This window comes from Ovis canadensis, chromosome 11 (genome assembly GCF_042477335.2).
Source record: "Ovis canadensis isolate MfBH-ARS-UI-01 breed Bighorn chromosome 11, ARS-UI_OviCan_v2, whole genome shotgun sequence".
Classification (NCBI taxonomy): Eukaryota; Metazoa; Chordata; class Mammalia; order Artiodactyla; family Bovidae; genus Ovis; species Ovis canadensis.
In genome coordinates, this window is record NC_091255.1 from 41,508,921 (window position 1) to 41,533,234 (window position 24,314).

The window sequence follows — 24,314 nt, forward strand, 5'->3', positions numbered from 1 at the left end:
AAATTTAATTTTTATGCTTGCAGAGAACCTGTTGCTCAAATCTGTTGAGCCAGTTGAAACTGGTTGAATCTTTTCAACTCACCCATCTCACATGTGTGAATTTTCAGTATTACAAGTAGTCTACGAACGCATAAACATCGGTCTGCAAATACCCCTTTCACACTGTTTGACGGCAAAGGATGAGTTTGGGAGAAAGGAGACGAATGTGGGGAAAGCCAAGTACTCTGAACATCTTACATTGGAGTGTCTTAAGTGGGACGCCTCAGCAGCGCCCCCTGGAGACAGAGCGCGGGACTTGCAATATCTCGGTTCTGCCGTTTGCTCTTTTGCGTGTCCGCGGGATCCCGCATGAGCTAAGCGCCCGCTACTCTCGCGAGACGGAGGCAGCCCGCGGCTCCTAGGATTCCCCCAACCGCGCCACGCGTGCTCCCACCTGCTAAGGAGCGGGAGTCTGGCCGCGCCCGGGGCCTTCTGGGAAGCGTAGTTCCGGGACCGAACGAGGCCCGCCAGCCTAACCCCCCTGCTCTTGCGCATGCGCGGTCCCGCTGGCCCGAGAAGTTCGTAGCCTTTGTGAGGCCGTGGTGGGAGGTGAGTTGTCGCTCAGGTACCGCTTCTCTCGCTCGGCCTCGGCGGTGCCCCTTGGGCAGCTGTCTGCACCGATCAGGGCTGGAGTGCGCGCTGGAGGAAGGGGCGTCGAGGGCAGGAACGAGGCCCGGGGGCGCGGGACGGGCTGGCGGGTGGGGGGCTTGGTCTGCGCGGCGGCCCCTCGGCGGCGGCCCGGGCGCTGGTGCTCCGGCCGCGCGGTCCGGGAGCGGCAGCGCGAGGCGCTAGCGCCCAGCCTCAGGGATGCTTGTCCCGGCTTTCCAGGTGCCAGCTTCGAGGGCCGAGCCGGCTCGGGACGGAGCGAAACCTTTTGGAGGAGCCCCCCGAGGGGCGGCGGGAAGGAGGACCACGAGGCCTCGGGGCTTCCCGCCCCTCCGCCCCGAGCGGGCTGCTCTGGGGGGAGAGCAGAACCTTCGCGGCCGGGAGGAGGCGGTGGCCATGGAGACTAATGTGGCCGAAACGCCCGGGAAGAGAGGTGAGAGGGGCTGGTGTTGAACTTGTGCTGGGGGCCGGGCCGAATCCTTCCTGATGAACGGGAGTCAGTGTTGTCTGGCTCCTTTGTCTGGGGACGGACGGGCTCTTCGAATGAGAGTGGAGAGCTTGCTGTGGGATCCCCTCTCTTCCCACTCCAGCTGGGTGCACAGGAGACCCTCCAAAGCCTCCCTCAAAATGTGAGCGAAATGTTATTAATTGCTGCTGAGGCTTGGGCATAGCCTCTCACTTAGTCTCACACCTTCTTCTTCTCCTGGGTGGTTATACCATCCTAGCTTCATCAGTGGGTCCGACGGTTTAGCTTTTTGGTTAACAAAAGTATCTTCCACATCTTCGCAGTTGGCTCAATGGTAAAAGAACCCGCCTGGTAATGCAGGAGACACAGGAGAGAAAAGCTCGATCCCTGAGTCTTGAAGATCCCCTGGGGAAGGAAATGGCAACCCACTTCAGTCTTGTCTGGGAAATCCCATAGGCAGAGGAGCCTGACGGGCTACAGTCCATGCGATCGCAGAGAGTCGGACACGACTGAGCACGCATGCATTTTCCACTCCTATTTTTCCACTTTGCACAAAAACTCTTTGATTTCGATAGAGCAGATCCTTTGTCTTACAGAGGAGACACGAGGCATAGGAGTCAGTGACTGGCTTCCAGTTCTGCTAAATCAAGGCTTTCTTGAAGTTTTCTCTGTGACCTACATCAGATCTACACTCCTCCCCCACCCCTGCTTGTTGGATTTCTAAGTTCTACCCCAGTCTCAAGTAATAATAATTATTTGGAGGTGGGATCCAGCAGTCTACCTTTGGACTAAGGTTGCAGAGTGATTTCTTTCAGAGCTGTTGAGCCTAATTTTCCTATATTAATTTAATGTAGATCAAGCCTGGGGTGGGGGTGGGGGGGGGTCCGTGCAGCGGGGACTTTAATTTCCAGGCTCAGAGGATGCTGTCTTCCAGGATCTGTTAGGGTAACAGCAGCTGAATGAATTGAAGCCCCGAAGAGCAGCGTTCCTGAGTTATTTCCAGATTGGGATCCCTTCAGTAGCAGTGTCTGTAAGGAGCACCAGTAGTACAGAGGCAGGAGTTTTAAACTTGCAGATCTGCATCACGAGATATATTTGGGTCCTATCATGACTGCTTTCTTGCCTTTAGCTCTGCCTCCCCAGGATTCTCCCTTTTCCCAAGAAAACTGCACAGAAGAGGGAGAAGTGGCAGCTTTGCGCCTCATGGCCAGGTCGCAGGTGAGTGGAAATCTCTGCTGATTATTGAAATTCACCTTATCTCTCAGATCGTGGACACACTCTCTTCTGTTTGAAGTGGAGTTTCTGTGTCCCGCTAGAGCCCATCTGGAGAGCTGAGTTCTGATTCTAAGAGATGGCTCGAGTGACTAGTGGATTCGGTGAGAAATGTTTTCTACTTCTTCACAGTATCTTGTGCATCTAGTTTTATCACTCAGCAGGCATGGAAGGAGCTTTGCCCTTCTTGAATGTAGCGGCTAATTTCTGTGCCTGGTATTTGGAAATGATTTTAAAAGATAGTGTGGTGCACTCTTCTTAAAATGTATGTTTCAATAGGGGGAAACAGCATATATGTGACTGTTAAGTAGGAATTTAAGAAAGCACCTTAAGTGCTGAAGTGAATTATGAACATAATTGCTCAGATAGTTCAAAGAAATACCGGAAGAGGAAGCCTATAGAAGGATTCTAATCAGCCCTCCAAGATGATGAATGCTCAGGTATTTTAGAGGTGAAGTGTTATCAAGTTGCAGCTCACTTTCCAATCTCTCCCTTCCCCAAGGGCTGATATTAAGAATTGTTAATTTGGGACTTCACTGACAGTCCAGTGGTTGAGACTGCTTCCACTGCAGGAGGCTTGAGTTCGATCCCTGGCCAGTGAACTGAGATCCCTCATGCCCTGTGGTGTGGCCAAATATATATGTATTAGAATTGTTGGATATAAGTGATAGTTGTAATATATGGGTGATTGGTATAATAGTCTTTCAACTTTCTTTGCGTGTCCAAAAATTTTTAATTTTTATTAAACTTGGATAGGAGAAAAGAGTTCTCCCTGATGCGTGTCATACCACAACCCAAAGATTCTTCCACTAGCCTCTCTCTTGGCTGCTTCAATCCAGAGTGTGAAAAGTGGGCCTACCACATTCCTACCGTTTAGCAAAGTGATTTCTCAGAATCCTTGTGTACTTGGTGGCATCCGTTGGTTTCTTGAATATCTTAAATGAATATTGAAGATTTTATCACTCAAGAAGCTTTTTAAGTTGCAGCTAGTGAAAACTCAATTCAAACAGGCCTAAGCAAGTTTATTGACAATTATAAGGGAAAATCCAGGTCTGACTAAAATTAAGTTCAGACAGTGACATTAGAACCTGTCTTCTCCATTTCAGCCACCTTTTCCTTTCTCTGTGTTTTGCACTCAGTCTTTTCTTCTAGTGCAGGCTGACCCCTAACAAATTTAGGCTTACGTCTTTCCATGTTGAAAATCAGAGGAAAAGAACATCTTCCTTTCTGGTCGTTCCAGATTCCAGAAGTACTGAAAGTTAACTCTAATGGGTATTATACCCTTCCTTGGGCCATTATTCACCAAATCTGAGTGTGATGATCAGAGTATAGACCTGAGCACACACATGTAAACCTGTATCCCACCCGTGGGTTAGAGGTGAGCTACGACTGCCTGAACCGTGTGGACTAAACGTGGCTAGGCATGGCAGCCAGAGGACAGTCAGGGTATAAAGCACCAGAAGAAGGGTGAACACTTAATACATTTCAACAAGAGACTAGTTTCGAGAGTTGTTACAGCTTCAGGATGGATTAAACCTTTTATGGAAATTTTGAAAATTCTCCGTGTGTCCTTTTTGTATTGCATTTGCCTGGGCTGTGGATCTTTTACTTATCAGATTTTTTTTTTTAATGTTGTAAAATTTTCCTCACAGTAACCAGATGAAAGGCACAGACATGTGTAAATATAAAGGTATATTATGTGTACTAACCTCACCAAATTGTTTGCTACCTCTCCCTACTGAGGATAACAGTTTGGTGTATATTTTTCCATATGTTTTCATTGGACTTGAACTACTGTATTCAGACATGTAGTATACTATGTTTCCTTCCATTTCCCCAGCCACCCACCCAGTCCCCAACTTTGGGGGTTTTGTCTGGATCTCTTTCTCTGTAAAGAGGATGTGTCTGTTTTAAGAAACCTTTTTATAAGGGAAGTGAATTTATTCATATTAATATAATTACTTGTGTGTTTCACATTTTTGTTGCTGTGTGATTTTTGTAATTCTGTTTACTGTGCTTTCTCCTATATTTTTTCTGCCTTTTGTGCAGTAGTTTGCATTTTGTTTTTCTGATTTTTTTGTTTGTTTGGTTTTCTGATTTTTTTTTTTAATGGTTTGGAAGTTAATTTCCACTGTCAGTTTAGCTATAGATAGGGAGATTGGAAGATCAAAGTCATTTTTTCTCATAGTATCTTGTCTACTTAGTAGCTGATTAATGATTTTTATATTTTCTAAGGATGATTCCTATATTTTTTTAAGTCTCTAAGGTTAGTTCCATTTTGGGAAACTTTACTTGAAATAATTTGAGACTTATGTAGCAAGTGGTAGAAAGATTTCTCATATATGTACTCCATTCAGATTCTCCAGGATTTAACATTTCACTTCATTTATTACTTTCTTTTTCCAGAATCAGGAAGTTAATGTTGTTATAGTATTATAACGTACTGCTCTTACTCATGTTTCCCAGTCCCTTATTTTTCTTGATTTTCTTCCCCTTAATTTCTGCTTTTATCCTGTAATTCCTTCTGTTTTCCCTCATTCTGTCTCTAATTTGACTTGTATGCTTTGTTCACTTAATTCTACTAATTTTTTTTAATGAAATGGAAGTGTTTCTTCTGAGTACAATTTTAGCCTTATGACATTGATTTTTGCCTTCTGTTTCATTATTTTGAAATTTTAATATTTTTGTAATTAATTTTTTCAATTACCATCAGTTATTGCTTTTTCATTTCTTTTTTGGAATTTATTAACATTTACTTCGTTACTTTTGCAAATGCTTTATGGATATTTAAATAGAAGTGGTTTTCTATCAAGTTATAGCATTTGGTATATTTATTTCAACAATGTGGAATATTATTCCCATTCTCTATCACTTAAAGAGAAACGTTCAGTACTGGTATGTGTCTTTTTCTAATGAGTTTTTGTATTTTGTGTGTTAGATAAATTCAGTCCTAAGGTGTTTACATATGAACATTTACATTTTATATCTGTACCCTTTCTTAATCTGTTGCTGTCATTTTCCAGTTTAATGCTTCTTGCTTTGAATTGATTCCATGCTTCACTGAGCTTGTCCAGTCACAAGTTCTGTGTAAATATCTTTCAAATTTTTTATTGAGGACTCCCAAGGAGAATTATACAGATGTGCTTTTTGTCTCTGCCTATATTTCATTTACTTTGCCAAACTGTTTTGTTGATTCATTGGTTCCTGTTTTAATTCTTTATTCCCCAGAAAAAATGATAGTCTCTTAGTGCAGAAACCATGGTCTCCTTTTGACTCCCATGTTGGGTCTTGGACAGTGTGCCTGGCACGTAATTGTTACCCAGCGACTTTATATGGAAAGTCCAGGACACATGAGAATGGTTGTCTCTTACTGCAGTCATTCCCCCTGTTGAATACATCTACACACTTACTCCAGGACCAGCAGAAACTGAGAGGTGATAGGGAGACTGCGAAGAGACGGATGGTAAACAGAAGTATGTTTTGTGTCTTAGGCATCAGTGACCTTCAAGGATGTGGCCATGGACTTTACCCCAGAGGAGTGGGGGAGGCTGGATCCCGCCCAGAGGGACGTGATGCTGGAGAACTACAGGAACCTGGTCTCACTCTGTAAGGACAGACTCTCGTTGTGACTCCTGACCTGCTTATGGGGACCTCATTGTTTTATTGACAGTGAAGTAGCTTAACAAAGCCAGAAAAAGTATTGGTCCCTTTGGGCCCAGAGAGAATCTGTATATGCTCTAGGGTCTTGGTGAAAGGTCTAGGCTTGAGTCTTTGGATTCAGGTGACAAAAACTGAATTCACACTAGCTTGGAAGGGAATCAGGTACGGTGTCAGGAGTCTCTTTTACCTGCTTATTTTTTAATGACATGCCATAGGTTTTCCCGAATCTCCCTGTGGGCAGAGATGGCCTTTAGCCCCTCTAGTGTTACGTCCTTCCAGTTACAGAGCTGAGGAAAGAAAGAGGGCTTCTGTCCTGGGAGTTTCAGCAGATAAGCTCATGTGTCCATCATGAGACAGTTACTCAAGCCAGGGAAATAGAGAACACTCTGGCCAGTTTGGATCCTGTGTCCACCTCTGTGTGGTGTGTTTGTGTGCAAGTGTGTGCATGCACACACATGCATGTACATGTATGTGTTTGTATGAGTAGTGGAAGGAACTATCTTAGCTCCTCCCAAATCTCATGTAATAAATTCAGTAAGAAAGTGGGTTCTAGTAACTGAAGAAAAAAGAAAGGAAAACATCAGAAACAACTAGTCATAGACCCCCAGGCTCATGGTGCTGCTGCAGGGGTCCCACTTCACCCAGCTCTTTCCCTGAGCTGAGGATTGATGAGCAGTGTCTCTCTGGAACTCCCGTAATAAACAAGTGAGAAAATCTTTTTTTTTTTTCTTTCCATTTTTTACAGGCTAAATGTTTGTCTTCTCAAATGTGTGTGACTCCTTACTGTGCCCAGACTCTTGCTGCGCATGTTTTAAGCTTCATTTATAGGCTTCCACCTCCCTTATTCCAGAACTTCCTATGGTGTCTTGTCTTTGTGGATCCAGGGGTTGGGACTGTGCTCTGGGACACAGCTTTATACCCATCACCAAGAGCTAAGTTCCTTTTTTTTTTTTTTTTTTAAATTTTTCTAATGAGCAGGGCTTCCAGTTTCCAAACCTGAGAACCACAGTTTGGAGAATGGAAAAGAACCACTGCTGCTTGAGAGAAAAGCCCCCAAAAGCAGCTGCTCAGGTGAGTCAGATAGATGGGGATCTCCAGAAAGAACAATCCCATGGGATGCTAAAGAAGTCAGGACTTCTTTAGCATCTGGTGGTCCAGTAGTTAAGACTCCTTGCTTACAATGCAGGAGCCATGGGTCCAATCACTAGTCAAGATACTAAGATCCCGCATGCTATCTCTACTTGTTTATGTCAGAGATGCTACAGTACAACATGTCGAAAACTGAATGCCTGGTATGTGCCCAAATTCTTCATCCCCCTAACAGGATCCTCTTCCAATAATTGTATTAAGGCACTTGCTGCTTATCAAATTGTACATGTCAGAAATCTGAACAATCTTTACATAACCCCTTTGCCTTTATCCAGTTCATCCTTGTGTTTATCTGATCACTTCTAAGTATTTCCTCATCATTAACATCTCTCTGTCTCCCTTTCATCTGAGGTCATCTCCCTGACTCCACCCTTACCCCTATAAACTCCATTCTTTATGTGGCAGTGAGTGATATTTTCAAAATGCAAGTCTGATGGCGTCACCCTTTTGCTTAGGGCTTGTCCGTGGCTTCCCGTTGCTCTTAGGATGACCGCCAAAATCCTAGAGGCCTATAGACACTTATAAAATCTGACCCTTACTCATAATATCCAGCCCTGCTTCATACCTACTTTCCCTCTGATTTTGTACCTTATCTTAGCAACTCTTAATGGTTTTAGCGTCATTGAACCTATTTAACTCCCAAAATTGTTGAGAATCTTAGCATGCTTTTGTTTATGTGGGTTATATCTACCAGTAGTTACCATATTAGAAATTAAAAGTGAGAAAGATTTTAAACTATTGTATGATAAATTTAGAAATAACAATTATAAACCCATTACATGTTAATGCAAATAACACAATTTAAATAAAAGTTATTTCTCTACAACAAAAATTTATTGAAAAGAATGGCATTGTTTTACATTTTTGCAGGTCTTTTTGTATATGGCTAATAGAGGACAGCTTTATAATTACATCTGCTTCTGAATGCAGCTTGATGTGATGCATTGTTTTGGTTGGCCTGTATGAAGAATATTGCCTCATGCCAATATTTAGTTGGAAGAAGTAGGAGTATTTTATAGCCTTTTGAGATAATTTTGGCTTTTCTCCTGATTATACACCAAAGTGGGGCAAGTAGTAGTTTCCTAAAGGGTTAGGTGCAAGGTGCATCTGAAACCATATCCATGAACTTTTCATACTCTTAAAATCTATTGATCTTTTGGAAAATTTTGTTTACTGAGTTAGGCAGATCTTCCAAATATTGACACATTATGGAATATGTTAAAAGCACAATTTTCAGTATCACCACTGATCTTATCAGAAAAGCCTTTAAGTATTAGGAAACTATGAAGCTCTCAGTGGGAGGTAAAAGTTTTCCAAAATTCTAATTTCTGCCTAAAAGCTCACATTTTTTCAAATACTGCCAGTTGTTTTCTTTGAAATGGTAGGCTCATCTTTTTTTCAGTTTTGAGAGAATATCTGCCAGATACCCAACATAGATAACATAGTTTGTCAGTCATTCTTTCAAGTAAAAGTGCTAGTCTATTTAAAAAGGAAAAAATGACTGATTCCACAATGGATGGTTTTCCTCAAGCACCATATTTTTATATACGTGGACTTGCATTATAAATATTTCCTATTTCATCATCTAGAATGTTAAAAGGCATGTAGTCAAAGTTTAATAGATTAAAATTAATTTATTAAGTTAATGTTGTTTCCATAGACATTTTTAGGTGAAACTGGCTCCCCCCTCCCCTTAACTGAGAGTACACAGCAGGGGAAAATGTAACAGCTACTGGTACATCTGGTGTTTTGTCCTGATTTGTGCCTAAGTTGTGGGCAGTTTCACCACCATTACTTTGCAACATAAATGCAAATTTCAAGACAGTGAAAAAGGCCAATAAGATCTAAGTATTATTTTGAAAACAGTTTTGAACCTAGAGACTCCCAGAGGTCCACAGACCACACTTTGAAATCACTGCCCATACTAGCCTTATATCAATTTATATTTTACAAACAACTTATGTAGCACCTATGCTATATTAGGGTCCTCAGTGTTTTATAAATATCCTCATTTAATGCTCCTTGAGGTAGGTGTTGTTTTTATTCTTCATGAAGCAGGTACTGTTTTTGCCCCATCTTACAGATAAGGAAGCTAAAGTAGAAAGTTAAATAACTTGGGCCAGGTCACATGGCTGGAAGTGACAAAGCTGGTTTTAAATTCATGCGTTCTGATTTCAGAGTCCATGCTGTCAACTGCTGTGCTCTTCCTAAGCGCTGCCTCTCACCTTGGGGCTTCTATACATATCATTTCCTCTACCTGGAAGGCTCACCTCTTCCTCTGTACCTGTTACCTGGAACACTCACCCGGACCCCAGCCCCACTTGGATTTCAGCTCAGTGATTTACCTTCTCAGGGAGGACCCCCACCCCCCATGCCCCTGGATTCCCCTTATAATCTTTCACAGCATCATTTGCCTTTTATTTTTTACTAAGGTGCATTTTTTATATGTATTCATGGATGTCAGACTAAATTTTTTTCTCCCCTTGTGTACATAGGGACTGTTTGTTTTTCCCCAGAGCCTAGCATATCCAATAGATAATCATTGAATAAATGGATAGACGAGTAAATAAATGAACAAAGTTCATCTGGCTGTGTGGAATGAGGGACAGGTCTAACTTGTCTTCAAATGTTTAATGAGTCACAGGACCATTTCCTTTAAAAACCAATTATCTTTAGTTCACTGACTGAAATTCCACCTTTGTATTGTCCTTAATTCCTTTATATACTTGATTTTGGTTCTGAATTGCTCTTCTGTTTCATTTTTTGTTGTTTGTTGTTGTTTAGTTGCTAAATCATATCTCTTTTGCCACCCCATTAACCCACCAGACTTCTCTGTCCATGGGCTTTCCCAGGCAAGAATACTGGAGTGGGTTGCCATTTACTCCTCCAGGAGATCTTCCCAACCCAGGGATTGAACCCGTGTCTCCTTCATTTCAGACAGATTCTTCACCACTGAGCCACCTGGGAAGTCCACCTATCAAGCTGTCAGACTTCTTCTACCACACCTTTTTTTAGGCAACCAAGAATTTATCTGGTCAAATGGATTTCACTGAACTATTTATTTATTCTTTGGAACTATAGTCTTTATACATTATTTTGGCTTTATAATTTCATATTGAACATAAAAATTCTAATAGATATATAGTAGATAATATTCAGAGAGGTTGGCTACTGTCCCTGCTCTCTTGTATTCTGGTGCTCTCTCTGTTAGTAATCTTATTTTCTAGTATTTCATGTATCTGTCCTTGATTTTGGAAAATGTAACCAAATATGTCGATAATATCTCTATCTCTCAAAGTAGCAAACCAAACACACTCCTTTCCAGTTTGCTGGAATTTTTTGTTTTGTTTTGTTTTGTTTATTTCACTTTAAATATTGTATTGGTTTTGCCATACATTGACTTGACTCCGCCATGAATGTACATGTGTTCCCCATCCTGAGCTGGGGTTTTTTAAGTCTATTTAATGTATCCTGAAGATCACCTCCTAGCAATTAGGTAGTGATCAATGTACTATTTTTTTAAGTTCCACATACTCCATTGTGTATATACACCATGATTGAATCAGTTCTCTATAGTAGAATATTTGAGATGTTACCAGTTTTGCTACCTCAATTAGTGTTGTAATGTTTAGCCTTGTGCAGGTATCAGTTCAGTTCAGTTCAGTCACTCAGTCATGTCCAACTCTTTGCGACCTCGTGAATTGCAGCACGCCAGGCCTCCCTGTCCATCACCAACTCCTGGAGTTCACTCAGACTCATGTCCATCGAGTCAGTGATGCCATCCAGCCATCTCATCCTCGGTCATCCCCTTCTCCTGCCCCCAATCCCTCCCATCATCAGAGTCTTTTATATTTGCCATTATATCTTAGGGAGGTCATAGATTTTTGAATAGGGACATTATAAATGCATTCTTAGGAGAGATTTTAAACTGAAAATGGAGTGCATAGTAGGATTGAGTAAGGCTGGGTGACTGGAAACTTAGAAGTCATCGCTGTGCCTGCACCAAAGTGGTGACTGCCTGGCTATATCTGATAGACAGCACTTGATGTTCTGTTAGAGGTTGTTCCTCCCCTGTCCTGATCTGGGATACTAATTTCCTGCTCAGCCAGCAATATAGCACTTCCTCTCCATCCCTCTTCTTGTCTTTTTGGTCATCTTTTGCCTTATTCTGCCTCCTGGGTCAGATTGTGTATGGATTTATCTGCATAGCTCTGTACATTCGTTCCCCTCCATTTTCTTCTCTTTGCAAATCATCTTCCAAGAGTCAAATCCACTTCCTCATTGAAGCCATGCTTTTCACCTTCATTAACTCTGACCCATTACAGAACTACCATTTTGTCAAACTCAGAAGACAAAAGAAATTTACATTTCCAATTTCTTTCAGACTCAGAGACTAGTCCCAGAAGCAAGGATTCAACTTCAGTGCAAGATTTTTGCAAAGAAGAATCATGCCAAGTTGCAATCATAGACAGGCTGACAAGGGACAGTGTCTGTATCTCCAGCACAGAAACAACTCTTGACTGTAAAGACTGGTTGGAGAATCAGCAGGGAAGTCAGGAGAGACACTGGAGAGGAATGTTCACCCACATGAATTCACTCCCAGAAGAGAGAGCCCCTGAGCACGACGTTTACTGGAAAACCCTAGGCCAGAAGTCAGTCCTTCTCACTCAAGACAGAATTCCCAAAGGACACTATGCTTTCCACACCCTCGAAAAAAGACTGAAACAGAAATCTACCTTAATGAAAAAGCAGAGGACCTATAAGGAAAAGAAACCTCATAAATGCAATGACTGTGGTGAACTCTTCACTTACCACTCAGTGCTCATTCGACACCAGAGGGTCCATACGGGGGAGAAGCCCTACAGCTGTGCAGACTGTGGGAAATCTTTCAGCCACAGGGCTAATTTAACCAAACATCAGAGAACGCACACAAGAATTCTCTTCGAGTGCAGTGAGTGCAAAAAAGCCTTCACCGAAAGCGCATCCCTTGCCATTCATCAGAGGATTCACATTGGAGAAAGACCATATGAGTGTGGTGAGTGTGGGAAAGGCTTTAATCGAAGCACCCACCTTGTGCAGCACCAGCTGATCCACACGGGGGTGAAGCCCTATGAATGTAATGAGTGTGATAAAGCCTTCATTCATTCCTCAGCACTCATTAAACATCAAAGAACTCACACCGGAGAGAAACCTTACAAATGCCAGGAGTGTGGGAAAGCCTTTAGCCACTGCTCGTCGCTTACCAAACATCAGAGGGTTCACACCGGAGAGAAACCCTATGAGTGCAGTGAATGTGGGAAGACTTTCAGTCAGAGCACACATCTTGTCCAGCATCAAAGGATTCACACAGGAGAGAAACCCTACGAGTGTCATGAGTGTGGGAAAACCTTCAGCCGGAGCTCCAATTTCGCTAAACATCAAAGAATTCATATTGGCAAGAAACCATACAAATGTAACGAGTGTAGCAAAGCCTTCATTCATTCGTCAGCCCTTATTCAACACCAGAGAACTCATACTGGTGAGAAACCCTACAGATGTAATGAGTGTGGGAAGAGCTTTAAGTGCAGTTCATCCCTCATCAGACATCAAAGGATTCACATGGAAGAGCAGCCCTGAAAAATGACTTGAGTGCTAAGGAATGTAAGTTGGTGTTATCGCTGTGTTAAATACCTGAGTGGTTTAGGAGGAAGACCCAAAAAATGCTGCCTGAGAAACAGTTCTGTGTGCATCTAATTCTACTCACATAACACAATAGTTTTGAGCCATAAACAGAATGTTTCTTCTATCCATTGATTTGATGATTCTGAATGCTTCCAGCCAGAAATCTCAAAGGTTGATCCCTAAACCACCATCCCACTACCCATAATGCTCTTTTGTAGAAATTCAGAAAGTCCTTGGGAGTGGGTAGCAATACAGTCATTGTGAAGTCCAATTCCCCCTCTTTGTCACACCAAAGCTTGTTACTGCCTCTCACTGTGTAAGAATGTCCTTGTAGGTGAGGCTGAGGGTTCATATCCTCAATTATCAGGAAGACACAGAGCTGTTTATTTTCAAATCCAAAGTGGACACCCAGCTATCTGGAGAATGTTGTTTCTTTTACATTAACTATAAAAATTTAAAGATTAGAGTTGAAATACACTCTGGCTTCCCTCCCAGTCCCAAAGGCTGCTGTCTCAGTTGATGAACAATGGGGTTTGAGTTATGCCCACATGGATTAGGCTGACGCTTAGATAGTTATTACCCCTCTGCTGGATACATCCTCACTTCACACTTCCTTGGAAGTGACCTTGAGATAAAGAGTTGGAACCTTAACTGTAGTTTTGTTTCAGGTCCCTCTTTCCTTATCTTTGACATTGAATGAATCCTTGGTTTTCTGTACTACAGAATTAGGGAGATTTCACTCCTTTACCTCATTCTGCTGTTTGTAAAGTAAGTTTTGTCACTTTGAGAAAAAGCCCCTGGGATATGGAGAGTCTAGAAAGTTGACTGATTCAGTGTGCTGTTCCATTTAGAGTCCCAGGCAAGAAGACGACCTGGAGCAGCTCCGAGGCACAAGAAATGTATCCTCAGACCTCACACGATGCACATTTTTTGTCGTCGTTCTTCTGTGTATTGGTCTTTGTCGTATCCCAGAGCCCTGGAGAAGGTAGAAAAGGCACAGAGCCACCCTGATCTTGACATAAGTTACATGGGTGACCAAAGACCTAGTAGTGGGATGGAAATACAAAAGCAAGAGTTCAAATAAATATTTAGCAGGACACCACACAAATGTCTTGTTACAGACTTTTTATTTATTGTTACAGAGACTAACAGAGACTCTGAAAAGACTATAGAAAAGAAAGAGGAAACATTTGCAGATTTCCTCTCTCTTCTCCTAAATTCTGTCCTTGATGAACACTCAACAGCCAGCGCACGCTTTTCCCCTCCACATTATCCCCATTACTCCTTACAGTCCTCATTGTTCCCTCCGTATACCTTAGTTCTATCGTTGAGGAAAAGGAGAGGAAGAGTTTAAAGTGGGGTAATAGAGATCAAGGTCAGGTCTAAACCCAGCAATAATGGAAACCAAAACAATAGGAAATAGAGTGTAAAGGACTAAGGAGAGGCTTTGAAAAGAATTTTTAAAAAAAGAGCTGGAACTCTAGGAGAATGGCTGACATAGGACAAAATAAAAAGGAGCTCAGCCCTCATCACTTGATACTCGGATTAACAACCTGAAGCAGGAATTGACAAACTGGCCTGGACCCACCACCTTGTTCTGTAAATAGTGTTTAATTGGAACTGGGCCTCGCTCATTATTTACATGTCATGTATAGCTGTTTTTGTTCTAAAATAGTGGAGTTAAGTAGTTAAGGCAGAGATTTCATGTCCCAGAAAGCCTAAAACACTTGCTGTTTCTCAACATTCCAGGTGTTTGAGTGAGAAGTTCATTCATCATTTGGCGGCCAATACTTGGCTAACACAAGATTAGTGGGCTTGAATTCTGTCACCTCCACTTGGCAATTAATTATGTGACTTTAAAAAGCTACTTCTTTCTGAGCCCCAGCCTTATCTGTAAAATGGAAACAGGTCATCCCTCTCTCAAGGCTGTTGTGAGGATAAGACTGCAGGTAGAGAAACTGGCACACAATTATTCTTTTCTCTCATGAGTTTCCAGGAGCCCCCACATAAGCTAAAATCCATGGATGCTCAAGTTCCTTACAGAAAATGATGTAGTACAGTTGGCCATCTGTTTCTGAGGCTTTTGCATTCTCAGATTCAACCAACCGTGGAAATTTTCATCCACGGTTGGTTGAATCTGCTGATGCAAAACAAAACACAGGGCAGGTTGTATTTATTAAAAGCACGCATGTAAGTGGACCTGTGAAGTTCAAACCTGTGCTATTCAAGGAAGGATTGACAACATTTTAATGAAGTGGTGAGTCAGTTTAGTCTGCTGTAACGAAATGTCACTAAGTGATTTGTTTATAAACAACTGTCTCACAGTTCTGGAGACTGGAAAGGCCAGGGTCAGGACCCTGGTGGGATGTCTGATGAGGCCCCTTCCTGGTCCACAGATGGCCATCTGTTTGCTGTGTCCTTCCATGGTGGAAGGGCTGGGGAGCTCTCTGGGGCCTCCTTCATGAGGGCATGTTTGTGAGTCCATGTTTCATGAGTTCTGTTTGTGAGGACTGCCCTTATGACCTCATCACCTCCTAAAGGTCCCGCTTCCAGATACCAGCACTTTGGGGATTAGGTTTCATCGTGAATTGGGGGGTGGGGGTGGGGACACAATCATTCTGTCTATTAACAAGTGGCTGAGCATCAATCAGAAGTTACTTAGTGTGTTTTCCATACCCTTTGTTTATTGATCTGGAGGTAACCACCCTGCTCCTAGCACACGGTAGAGAAGGGCTTCACAGCTCTCTGCTCTTTCTCCATCCCACACAGCCTCCTGGAGATCTTGTGGAATCTGTCTTTTTTCCTTGTAAGTATCACATAACCAGGAGGTGTCCCGTATGTCTGCTAACTGCAGTTTAGCATCAAGGGACTTACTCTAAGATAGTTTTACTAAGAGCTCTGGCCCTTTTCATATCAGTATTTGTTCCTTTTATGTTTAAGAGTTTAATCTGACTGCGTGTTTGTACTTCCACAGGAATCTTGGAAGTTTTAGTGTCCTGCTTTTCAAATGTTTTTGATAATCTGTAAACTAAATTTGATTGTTCTTATTGGCCCACTGTCAATAAAGATATTGTTTGTATATTTGTTGTCAGAAACTTTTGTAAAATGCTTTTAAATTCTCACTTAAGCATGTTTTGAGAGGTAAAGACCAGCTGTAAAATATCTCCACATCATTCAGGAAACCAATTGCACTTCTAATTGTTCACCTAGGCTTAATAACCTCTATCCTAGAGAAGGTGAAAGAGCCGAGGAAGATTATTCCTACCAAGTCGTGCTCAGGCCAAGTATATCCCTCACTTCAGAGTGATGGGGAGACCAGGGAGGGAAGGACTTCATGTAAAAAGTACAACTAAAACTAAGCCAAATACATTGTTGGGCCAGACACAGAATAATCCATACATACTAAATGCACACATTTATAACACACAGGATACTAATCTGTAGGGTTGGAAACTAGATGATCCTTAGCTTTGGCAGGACAGAATGGGTAGTGTTTATGGAGGTTGAGGAGAGAAGCCTCTGAGTTGCTAGTTTTATTCTATTTTCTTACACTGTGTTGTAGTTACAAAGATATGTTCAGTCGCTCAGTCGTGTCCGACTCTTTGAGACCCCATGAATTGCAGCATGCCAGGCCTCTCTATCCATCACCAACTCCCAGAGTTCACTCAAACTCACATCCATTGAGTTGGTAATGCCATCCAGCCATCTCATCCTCTGTCGTCCCCTTCTCCTCCTGCCCCCAATCCCTCCCAGCATCAGAGTCTTTTCCAATGAGTCAACTCTTCGCATGAGTTGGCCAAAGTACTGGAGTTTCAGCTTTAGCATCATTTCTTCCAAAGAACACCCAGGACTGATCTCCTTTAGAATGGACTGGTTGGATCTCCTTGCAGTCCAAGAAGTCTCTCAAGAGTCTTCTCCAACACCACAGTTCAAAAGCATCAGTTCTTCGGTGCTCAGCTTTCTTCACAGTCCAACTCTCACATCCATACATGACCACAGGAAAAACCATAGCCTTGACTAGACGGACCTTTGTTGGCAAGGTAATGTCTCTGCTTTTCAATATGCTATCTAGGTTGGTCATAACTTGCCTTCCAAGGAGTAAGCCTTTTAATTTCATCACTTGGTAATAAATCACTAAGCAGTGGAAGTATGATTTCTGTCCTTTTTGCTGTATGTTATACTTCAAATAATGCACTTGAATACATTTTGTAATTAAGGCAAATAATACAAATTATAATAAGGCTTTGCAATCTTATTTCCGTTTCATGAAAAACAGTCACCAGAAGGACTCCAAGATTAACTACCGTGGGCCCAGGGTTCAAGCCCTGGTCGTGGAGCTAAGATGCCAGAAACTGTTGGGGAAAAAAGGGGTGGGGGGGGGGGCGGAGGTGGTATTAGAGTTAACAGTCTCACATCATTGAGGGAAGCTGCTCTAGAAACTTTGAGGATTCTGTGTGACCCAGTGTGGAAATATGGCCTTTGGGCATCAAAACCGTGGAACTGAGGCAAAAGAAAGAAAACGTGCGTTAAATAATACTGTCAGCATTTATTATTAGGATGAGCCAAGGAAACTTTCAAAGATCCAGAAATTAAAATGAAGGCATTATGATTTTTCGGCCAAGAAACTGAACGAGGCAGATACAGGCGGACACGCAATCCCCAATTCCCCTGCCCCTAACCCCCAACCCCCGCGCGCGTCTGGGGTTTTAATTAGTTGTATGAGGCTTCCCTTGTGCCTCAGATGGTAGAGTCTGCCTGCCATGGAGGAAACCTAGGTTCCATCCCTGAGTTGAGAAGATCCTCTGGTGGAGGACACGGCAACCCACTGCAGTATTCTTGCCTAGAGAATCCCATGGACAGAGGAGCCTAGTAGGCTACAGTCCATGGGGTCGCAAGAGTCTGACATGACAGCGACTTGCACACTGTTCTCTCATTGGCTTTATTTCTTTAGTCAAATGGAAGTGCTCAGAGGCAAGGGCTGTGTCATTCTTTGTATCACTAGTTTTAGTGCTCGACACACAGTCGTGATCTCTCAACGTGACCAAACTTCTTAGGTCTACAAACTGTCTGCGACGCCAACTCCCGCAACTCCCGCACCAAAGCAGAAAGGAGTTGCAAGAGCAGGGCGGCGGCGCGGAGGATTCTGGGCGCCGTGGTCCCCGCCGGCTGCGCAGGCGCACTGCCATCCGCGGCCGCTCCCGCCGCCGGCGCCATTGCTGGAAGCGCTCACGCCCTGCCCTAGCGCCTTGTCCTCAGGCGGCCGCCAGGTATTAGTTGCCCTGGCGCCTGGCCGGGTCCCCCTCACCCCTCCCTCGGCGCTCGGCTCCCGGCGGCGTCAGGGGCGGGGCCGCTTCCGTTGGGGCCTCTGGCCTGGAGCTGACCCGCCCGCCTCAGAGGCGGCCGGGGTCGGGCTACCTCAGAAGGCAGCGACCTGGAGGCTCTGGGAGAGGGAGCTGGGCTGGGCGGGGGCGCGGCTGGACCCTCCCTTCTTCCTGGGGCCGCCCCTGGACTGAGGAGGAGTGGGCTGAGAAGGGCTTTGAGGGGAGCAGACGGGTTGGAGGAAGGAGAATCTCTCCGTCCTGGGTTTGGCAGCGTGGAGGGACTGGGGTTCGATAGCGGAAACCTGACAGATGTCCCCCTCCTGCCTTTGGGAAGCGGAAGCAGCTTTTCCTGCCGGCGCAACTTCCAGATACCCAGCACAGGTTTTTTTGTCTGTTTTTGTTGCTGGGGTAACTTCAGTTCAGTCTCTCAGTCGTCTCGACTGTTTGCGACCCCGTGGACTGCAGCACGCCACGCCTCCCTGTCCATCACCAACTCCCGGAGCTTACTCAAACTTGGAAGACCTTAGTTCCCCGACCAGAGCTTGACCTGGGCCAGGGCAGTGAAAGCCCGGAATTGTGACCACTGGATCCCAGGGAATTCCCAGAACGCAGTATTGTTAACTCTGGTCATGGTACTGTGCGTTGCAGCCCTGGTTGCTTATTTTATTTTATTTATTTATTTAATTTTCTTGGCCGTTCCATGCAGCTTGTAGGAACTTAGTTCCCCAACCAGGATTGGAACCCGTACCCCTGCAGTGGAAGTCCCGTGTCTTAATCACTGGATTGCCAGGGAAGTCCCTTGGACTTAACTTATTTTGTACCTGGAAGCTTGTACCTTTTGACCACCTTCGCCAACTTCGCAGCTACCACCCCCCACCCCACCCCCCAAACCATCAATCTGTTCTCTGTATCTGGCAGTCTAGGGTGTTTTGTTTTGTTTTTAGATTCCACATTTAAATGAGATCCTATGGTACTTAATTCACTTAGACTTAATCTTTTTTAATGTGGGATAAGTTAGTAGTCCACTTTCATGCTTTTGCAGGTCACTGTCCAGTTTTCCCAACACTATTTTTTGAAGAGACTCTTCTTTCCCTGTTGTATATTCTTGGCGCCTTTGTTGTAAATTAATTGCCCATTTATGTGTGGGTTTATTTCTGTAATCTTTTCCATTAATCTGCATCTTTCGCAACATCATACTGTTTTCATTACAATAACTTAGTAACATAGTTTGAAATCAGGAAGCATGATACCTCCAGCCTTGTTATTTCTCAAACTTGCTTTGGCAATTTGGGATCTTCTGTGGTTCTGTACAAATTTTAGTATTATTTGTCTCAATTCTGTGAAAAACACTTTGGGAATTTTGATGGATTTTGAATCAAATCTGTAGATTACTCTAAGTAGTATGGACATTTTTAACAACAATAATTCTTCCAGGCTTTGAGCAGGGAACATCTTTCCACTTAATGTCTTCAAGTTTTCAATGTATGCAGGTTTGTCCCTTTCTTGGTTAAATTTATTCCTAAGTATTTCTTTTTTAAGCAATTGTAAATGAGATTGATTCTTAATTTTCTCTGTGGTAGTTCATTATTAGTGTACAGACGCACAACACACTTTTTTTTTAAGTTGGTTTATTATTTATTTTTGGCTCTGCTGGATCTTCATTGCTGTGCGAGTTTTTCTCTAGTGTGGTGAGCAGGGGCTACTCTCTGGTTGTGGGGCGCAGGCATCTGATTATGGTGGCTTCTCGTTGCAGAGCATAGGTTCTAGGGCTCTCAGGCTTCAGTAGTTGTGGCTCCCAGGCTCTAGAACATAGGCTCAGTAGTTGTAGTGCACGGGCTTAGTTTCTCCGTGACATGTGGCATCTTCCTGGATCAGGAATCAACCTGTGTCTTGTGCGTTGGCAGGTGGATTCTTTACCACTGAGCCACCAGAGAAGTCTTGGATGTGGATTCTTAATGAAAGTATATTATACATGTAAAGGAGGGACATATTCAGCATAATTCAGCATAGATCCCTTTGGGCCTCCAAAGTTCTGCTGAATGGTGAGAATGTCAGACTGCCTGGGAAGCTCTTATTCAAAAGTAGAATTTCACAAGATATGGAAAGCTCAATTCTCTCTGTGTTCCTGCCCTTTTATTTGCCTTGCAGCATCATTCCACAATTATGCACTTGTTAAGAAAATGTTTTCAAACCTCAAGCTCTTGTTTTCAAACCAAACTCAACATCAACAGGGCCATATCTTTAACCAAAGACAAAAAGCAGAATCAAAAAGTGCCTCGGGTATCTGAACAAGATCTCTGCCACTTTGCTTCTCCACAGTGTAAAGCCTTTATTAGGCATATAACATTTTCAGTATAAGAGGACTACTGCTCAGTGCTTTGTGCACTGGATTCCACTTTGTCTTATATCGTTATTACTATCCTGCTCCTTATTGTTTGGTTTTGTCTGATATAGAAAGGATAGATACTTGAATGTGAGATTGAGAGAAGCATGTCAGGGTTTCTGATATCTTTAAGTTTGGAGTTGTGGTGTTCTTTTTACATGAAGCTGAGGTCTGTGAAACTGTTAGCAAGTTGACTCTTCATAGGAAAGACAGAAAGAGATTATTAGATTATTTCATTGTTAGGTAAGGAGGTGATTGTGGCAAGGAAAGATTGAATTGTTCTCTTTCACAACACACAGCAAGTTGATGTAATGGAAAAAGTGTGGGCATTATAATTAGATTGATTTGGAATCCTACATGGCATTGTGTAAAATGGTGTAATTTTTCTAGGCCTCGATTTTCTCATATGTGAAATGGGAATGTAGTTTCTGTTGGATGATGTGAAGGTCATTGAGAAAGTAGTTTAAAAGCTGCTTGTACCATGTTTGATATGCTAGCTGTGACTACATTTAGTAGTATTAAGAGCTACACTAGTAAGAATAGTATTCCCTCACTGATCTTGGGGGTTAACTTGTAATTTTTAGAGAGGTCATACTAACTTGTAATGTCAGGATTTCACCTTAGTACATCTGAGATTTCCAAGGCAAGATTGGTTTTCATGGCTTATTTCTCTTTCTTAGATTTGTCTTTGCAAGACTCCCTTTTTCCAGAGAGGGGAACCCAGAGGAAGAAATTATGGCTGCTGTAGTTTTTTCAGTTGGACCTCTGGTAAGTTGAGGAAACCTCCTCTGATCTGACCTATTGTCCTGGTTTGAAAGCACGCCTACTTTTCCCAAAGTTGTGTGACTTCTCTACCTCACCCATACCCCTTTTGGTAACTGAATCAAATTGTTTGATCCATGAAAATTGAGTTTATCATAGTAAAGCTTGTAATCTATAGGGAGATTCACTATGCATATTGAAACAAATATCAAGACACCAGATCTTGCATACAGTATATGCACTATCTTGAGATATGATAGGAAGTCTGGGAAATTTACGTATGATGTTAACTTTGTATTGTTCCCAGGAAATTTGAGTTATTTATGCGATAGTAGAATAGAGTATTTTCCAATTGGAAAATTTTGTTTAGGAAACTTTGAAAAAAGAAAAATGTACACATATGCATACATACACACACCTTAATTCATAGGGACTGTTCCCCTTGTGCCCACTCTTAGTGTTCTCCTCTTTTCTACCCATAAGAAGTGATCAAGCTTAATAGATGACATGGAGAGAAAGAAGATGTTTAAGACACAGTGCTTGGCTGTAGGGAGCTTACAGTCTCACTGAGGTAAGGCTTACAAAAGAAACAGTTACATAATTTATTTAGGTGAATGATAGTTGTTGAGCAGTATGATAAAGTTGATGAGTGATATGTAAGAAAAGAAATGGGATATTAGTATGGGCTAAATCGGTCATGGAAAGCTCAGGAGGACGGTTAGATTTAAGCTGTGACCCAATTACAAGTGGGATTTAAATCGTCATAAATTAATTGTGAGGGTACTTCAGATGAGAAGGCAAGGCTCTGAGGCAGAGAACAGTGAGTGAGCTAGCGATTCGAGATATTTGAGAAAGATAGGATTGAAATTTAGATATTTAAGCTGAATCTTTTCATGTTTCTCTGAAAACATTTAAGTGTAGATATGCATGTGTGTGTGTGTGGGTGTGTTTGAGGTGGGTAATAATGTATTAAAGCTGTGTTTTAGAAGTGACATTTTTAACAGGAGAGACAGAAGAAAAGTAGTCCCAATATAATTTGTTATAGTAATGATTCATAATAACCTGTAGTGGTGATCTTTTATTCTTGATAGCAAGAATATATAACATGTAAATAGTCCTTAAGACAAAGCCTTGAAAAGATAAAATGAAAATTAAAGTGTTTCACTTTATTAGTAGATCTAAAGTATTTGTCTAGTATAGGCCTGATCAAACCCATCTCTAATTATCAGAAGTTGAGCTCACATCATCATTGATTTTCTAGAAGCTGAATATTTGTATTTTTAACATGAAAACTTGAAAGGGAAGAACTAAGATGACATTTTTCTCAATGAAATTTAAAGATAGTTCTGTTACCCTTAATTTTTAAAAATGGCACAAGATCCAGAATCATTAAGTACTACTAGAAGGTATAAAATTAGGTCCTTATAGGCATACAGTGTCTTAAGGTTTGGAAGAAAACAGTGTTGTGAGAGGTCCCTGAAATATTTCCTGAATGAGTATGGAGACATGCCCTCCAACGCCCAGGCATGGTAATGATTTTCCAACTGTAGAAAACAGATGGTGTTAGTAGTGTTTGAATATTATTCTTGAGTAAGATAGATAATTTCTGAGAAACAGACTTCATCCTCATAGGAAAAAGAATTATGTGGCATCTAAGACCCCTTATATGTTTATTTTTGTTTTGATAGGTTCTTTGTTAGAGCCTTTAAAACCTATACAGTTATATCTTTCTCAGTCTTGTGTGTGTCATTGTCTCAAACAAAATGAAAGAAAGTTATGATTGGATGTTGCTATGGACCTTAATTTCATCCCTAAATAAAACAGTAGAAGAGATGTATATACACCACATCTGCGGTGGACTGGTGGTGCTTGTTGAGGCTGTGCTGTATGTAACAGGTAGTCATGGAGTGATCTTATCCTGTGTCCCCTCAGAGTCCTCAAGTTTTCCAGCCAGAGGAAGATCTTCACCTTCAGGCAGAAGAGCCAGAATTGGTAAAGGTAATACTTGGCATTGTATCTTAAGGGGAATGAAGTGACAGCTCCTCTTTTACTGCCCTAATTCTTAATGTTCCAATACCATTGCAGGTTCACCATGCATACTGTCTTGCTTGATCAATGCAGTAATCCCAGAGCTAGTAGCATCAGTTTGACAGATTTTGTTTCTCTTAGTGGTGGCAGCCCTAATTTGACAGGTGGTCTTGTTATAATTCCTGATGAAAAAGTAGCCTGTGCCACATACTTCACTTCTTGCTCAATCATCTGATTCCATTTTATTGCTGTGCAAACTGGATGTTTGCATTGGAAAAGAAGGGCAAGGGTTGATTCTTTCTCTTTACCAGTTTCCAGGAATCCTCCAAAGTTGATCAATGAGTATCCTTTTAGTTTTATAATGAAATAATAATTTTAAATATATTAGATATTTTTGAAATCCATTACAGTTATTGTTCTTACTGATGCTCAAGTCTTCCCATCTTTGGCTAGTGGGAGCCTCTTTAAGTTGTCTCCAATATCTTAGATATTGTCCTCTAGTCTTTGAGAGTTTCCTTGCTTTTAATTATGACAGAAAGTTCCAGGTCCTTGTTTTGTTTAGTGGAATCTGTAGAGGTCACAGTCTAAACTGCATAAAAGTGCCTTTTTGGTTATCATTTCTAGACCTTTTCAGTGGACAAAGCTAGGAAGTATGATGGGATATTTTCCTTAAACTACTTAGTGAGTTTATACCAATATTTCCAATTCAGTTTTTAATTTCTCGAGTTTATACATAATCTCATTGATATTGAATCTATATGTTCTTTCTCCCATGTCAGATTTATTAACTCTGAATGATACTAGTATTCTAATTTGCTTTATCCAACACTGCACACACAATGTGGGTAAATACTGTGGCTCAGATGGTAAAGAATCTGCCTGCAGTGCAGAAGACCTGGGTTTGATCCCTGGGTAGGGAAGATTCCCCTGGAGTAGGAAATGGCAGCCCACTCCAGTATTCTTGCTG

At 42.2% G+C, this 24,314-nt stretch overlaps 1 protein-coding gene across 6 annotated transcripts in view; it reads left to right on the plus strand.

The window, feature by feature from the left end:
- The first annotated feature begins 371 nt into the window (after window positions 1–371).
- LOC138447536 (zinc finger protein 624) overlaps window positions 372–24,314 on the plus strand; it is a 29,943-nt gene continuing 6,000 nt past the window's right edge. Inside the window, exons 1-8 of one of the 6 annotated variants that reach the window (XR_011259879.1) lie at window positions 372–588; window positions 868–1,078; window positions 2,241–2,329; window positions 5,875–5,989; window positions 7,022–7,114; window positions 11,577–12,832; window positions 13,522–13,621; window positions 13,705–15,932. Coding sequence is in view for 3 of the 6 variants with exons in the window: in XM_069603595.1 (XP_069459696.1) it covers window positions 1,042–1,078; window positions 2,241–2,329; window positions 5,875–5,989; window positions 7,022–7,114; window positions 11,577–12,808 (1,566 nt within the window). In the remaining 3 variants the exon portion in view is untranslated. Of the gene's footprint in view, window positions 589–867; window positions 1,079–2,240; window positions 2,330–5,874; window positions 5,990–7,021; window positions 7,115–11,576; window positions 18,121–21,237; window positions 21,326–21,802; window positions 21,891–23,251; window positions 23,318–24,314 lie in introns of those variants that run through there. The other 5 variants (XR_011259878.1, XM_069603595.1, XM_069603593.1 and 2 more) reach the window with 5 other exon arrangements.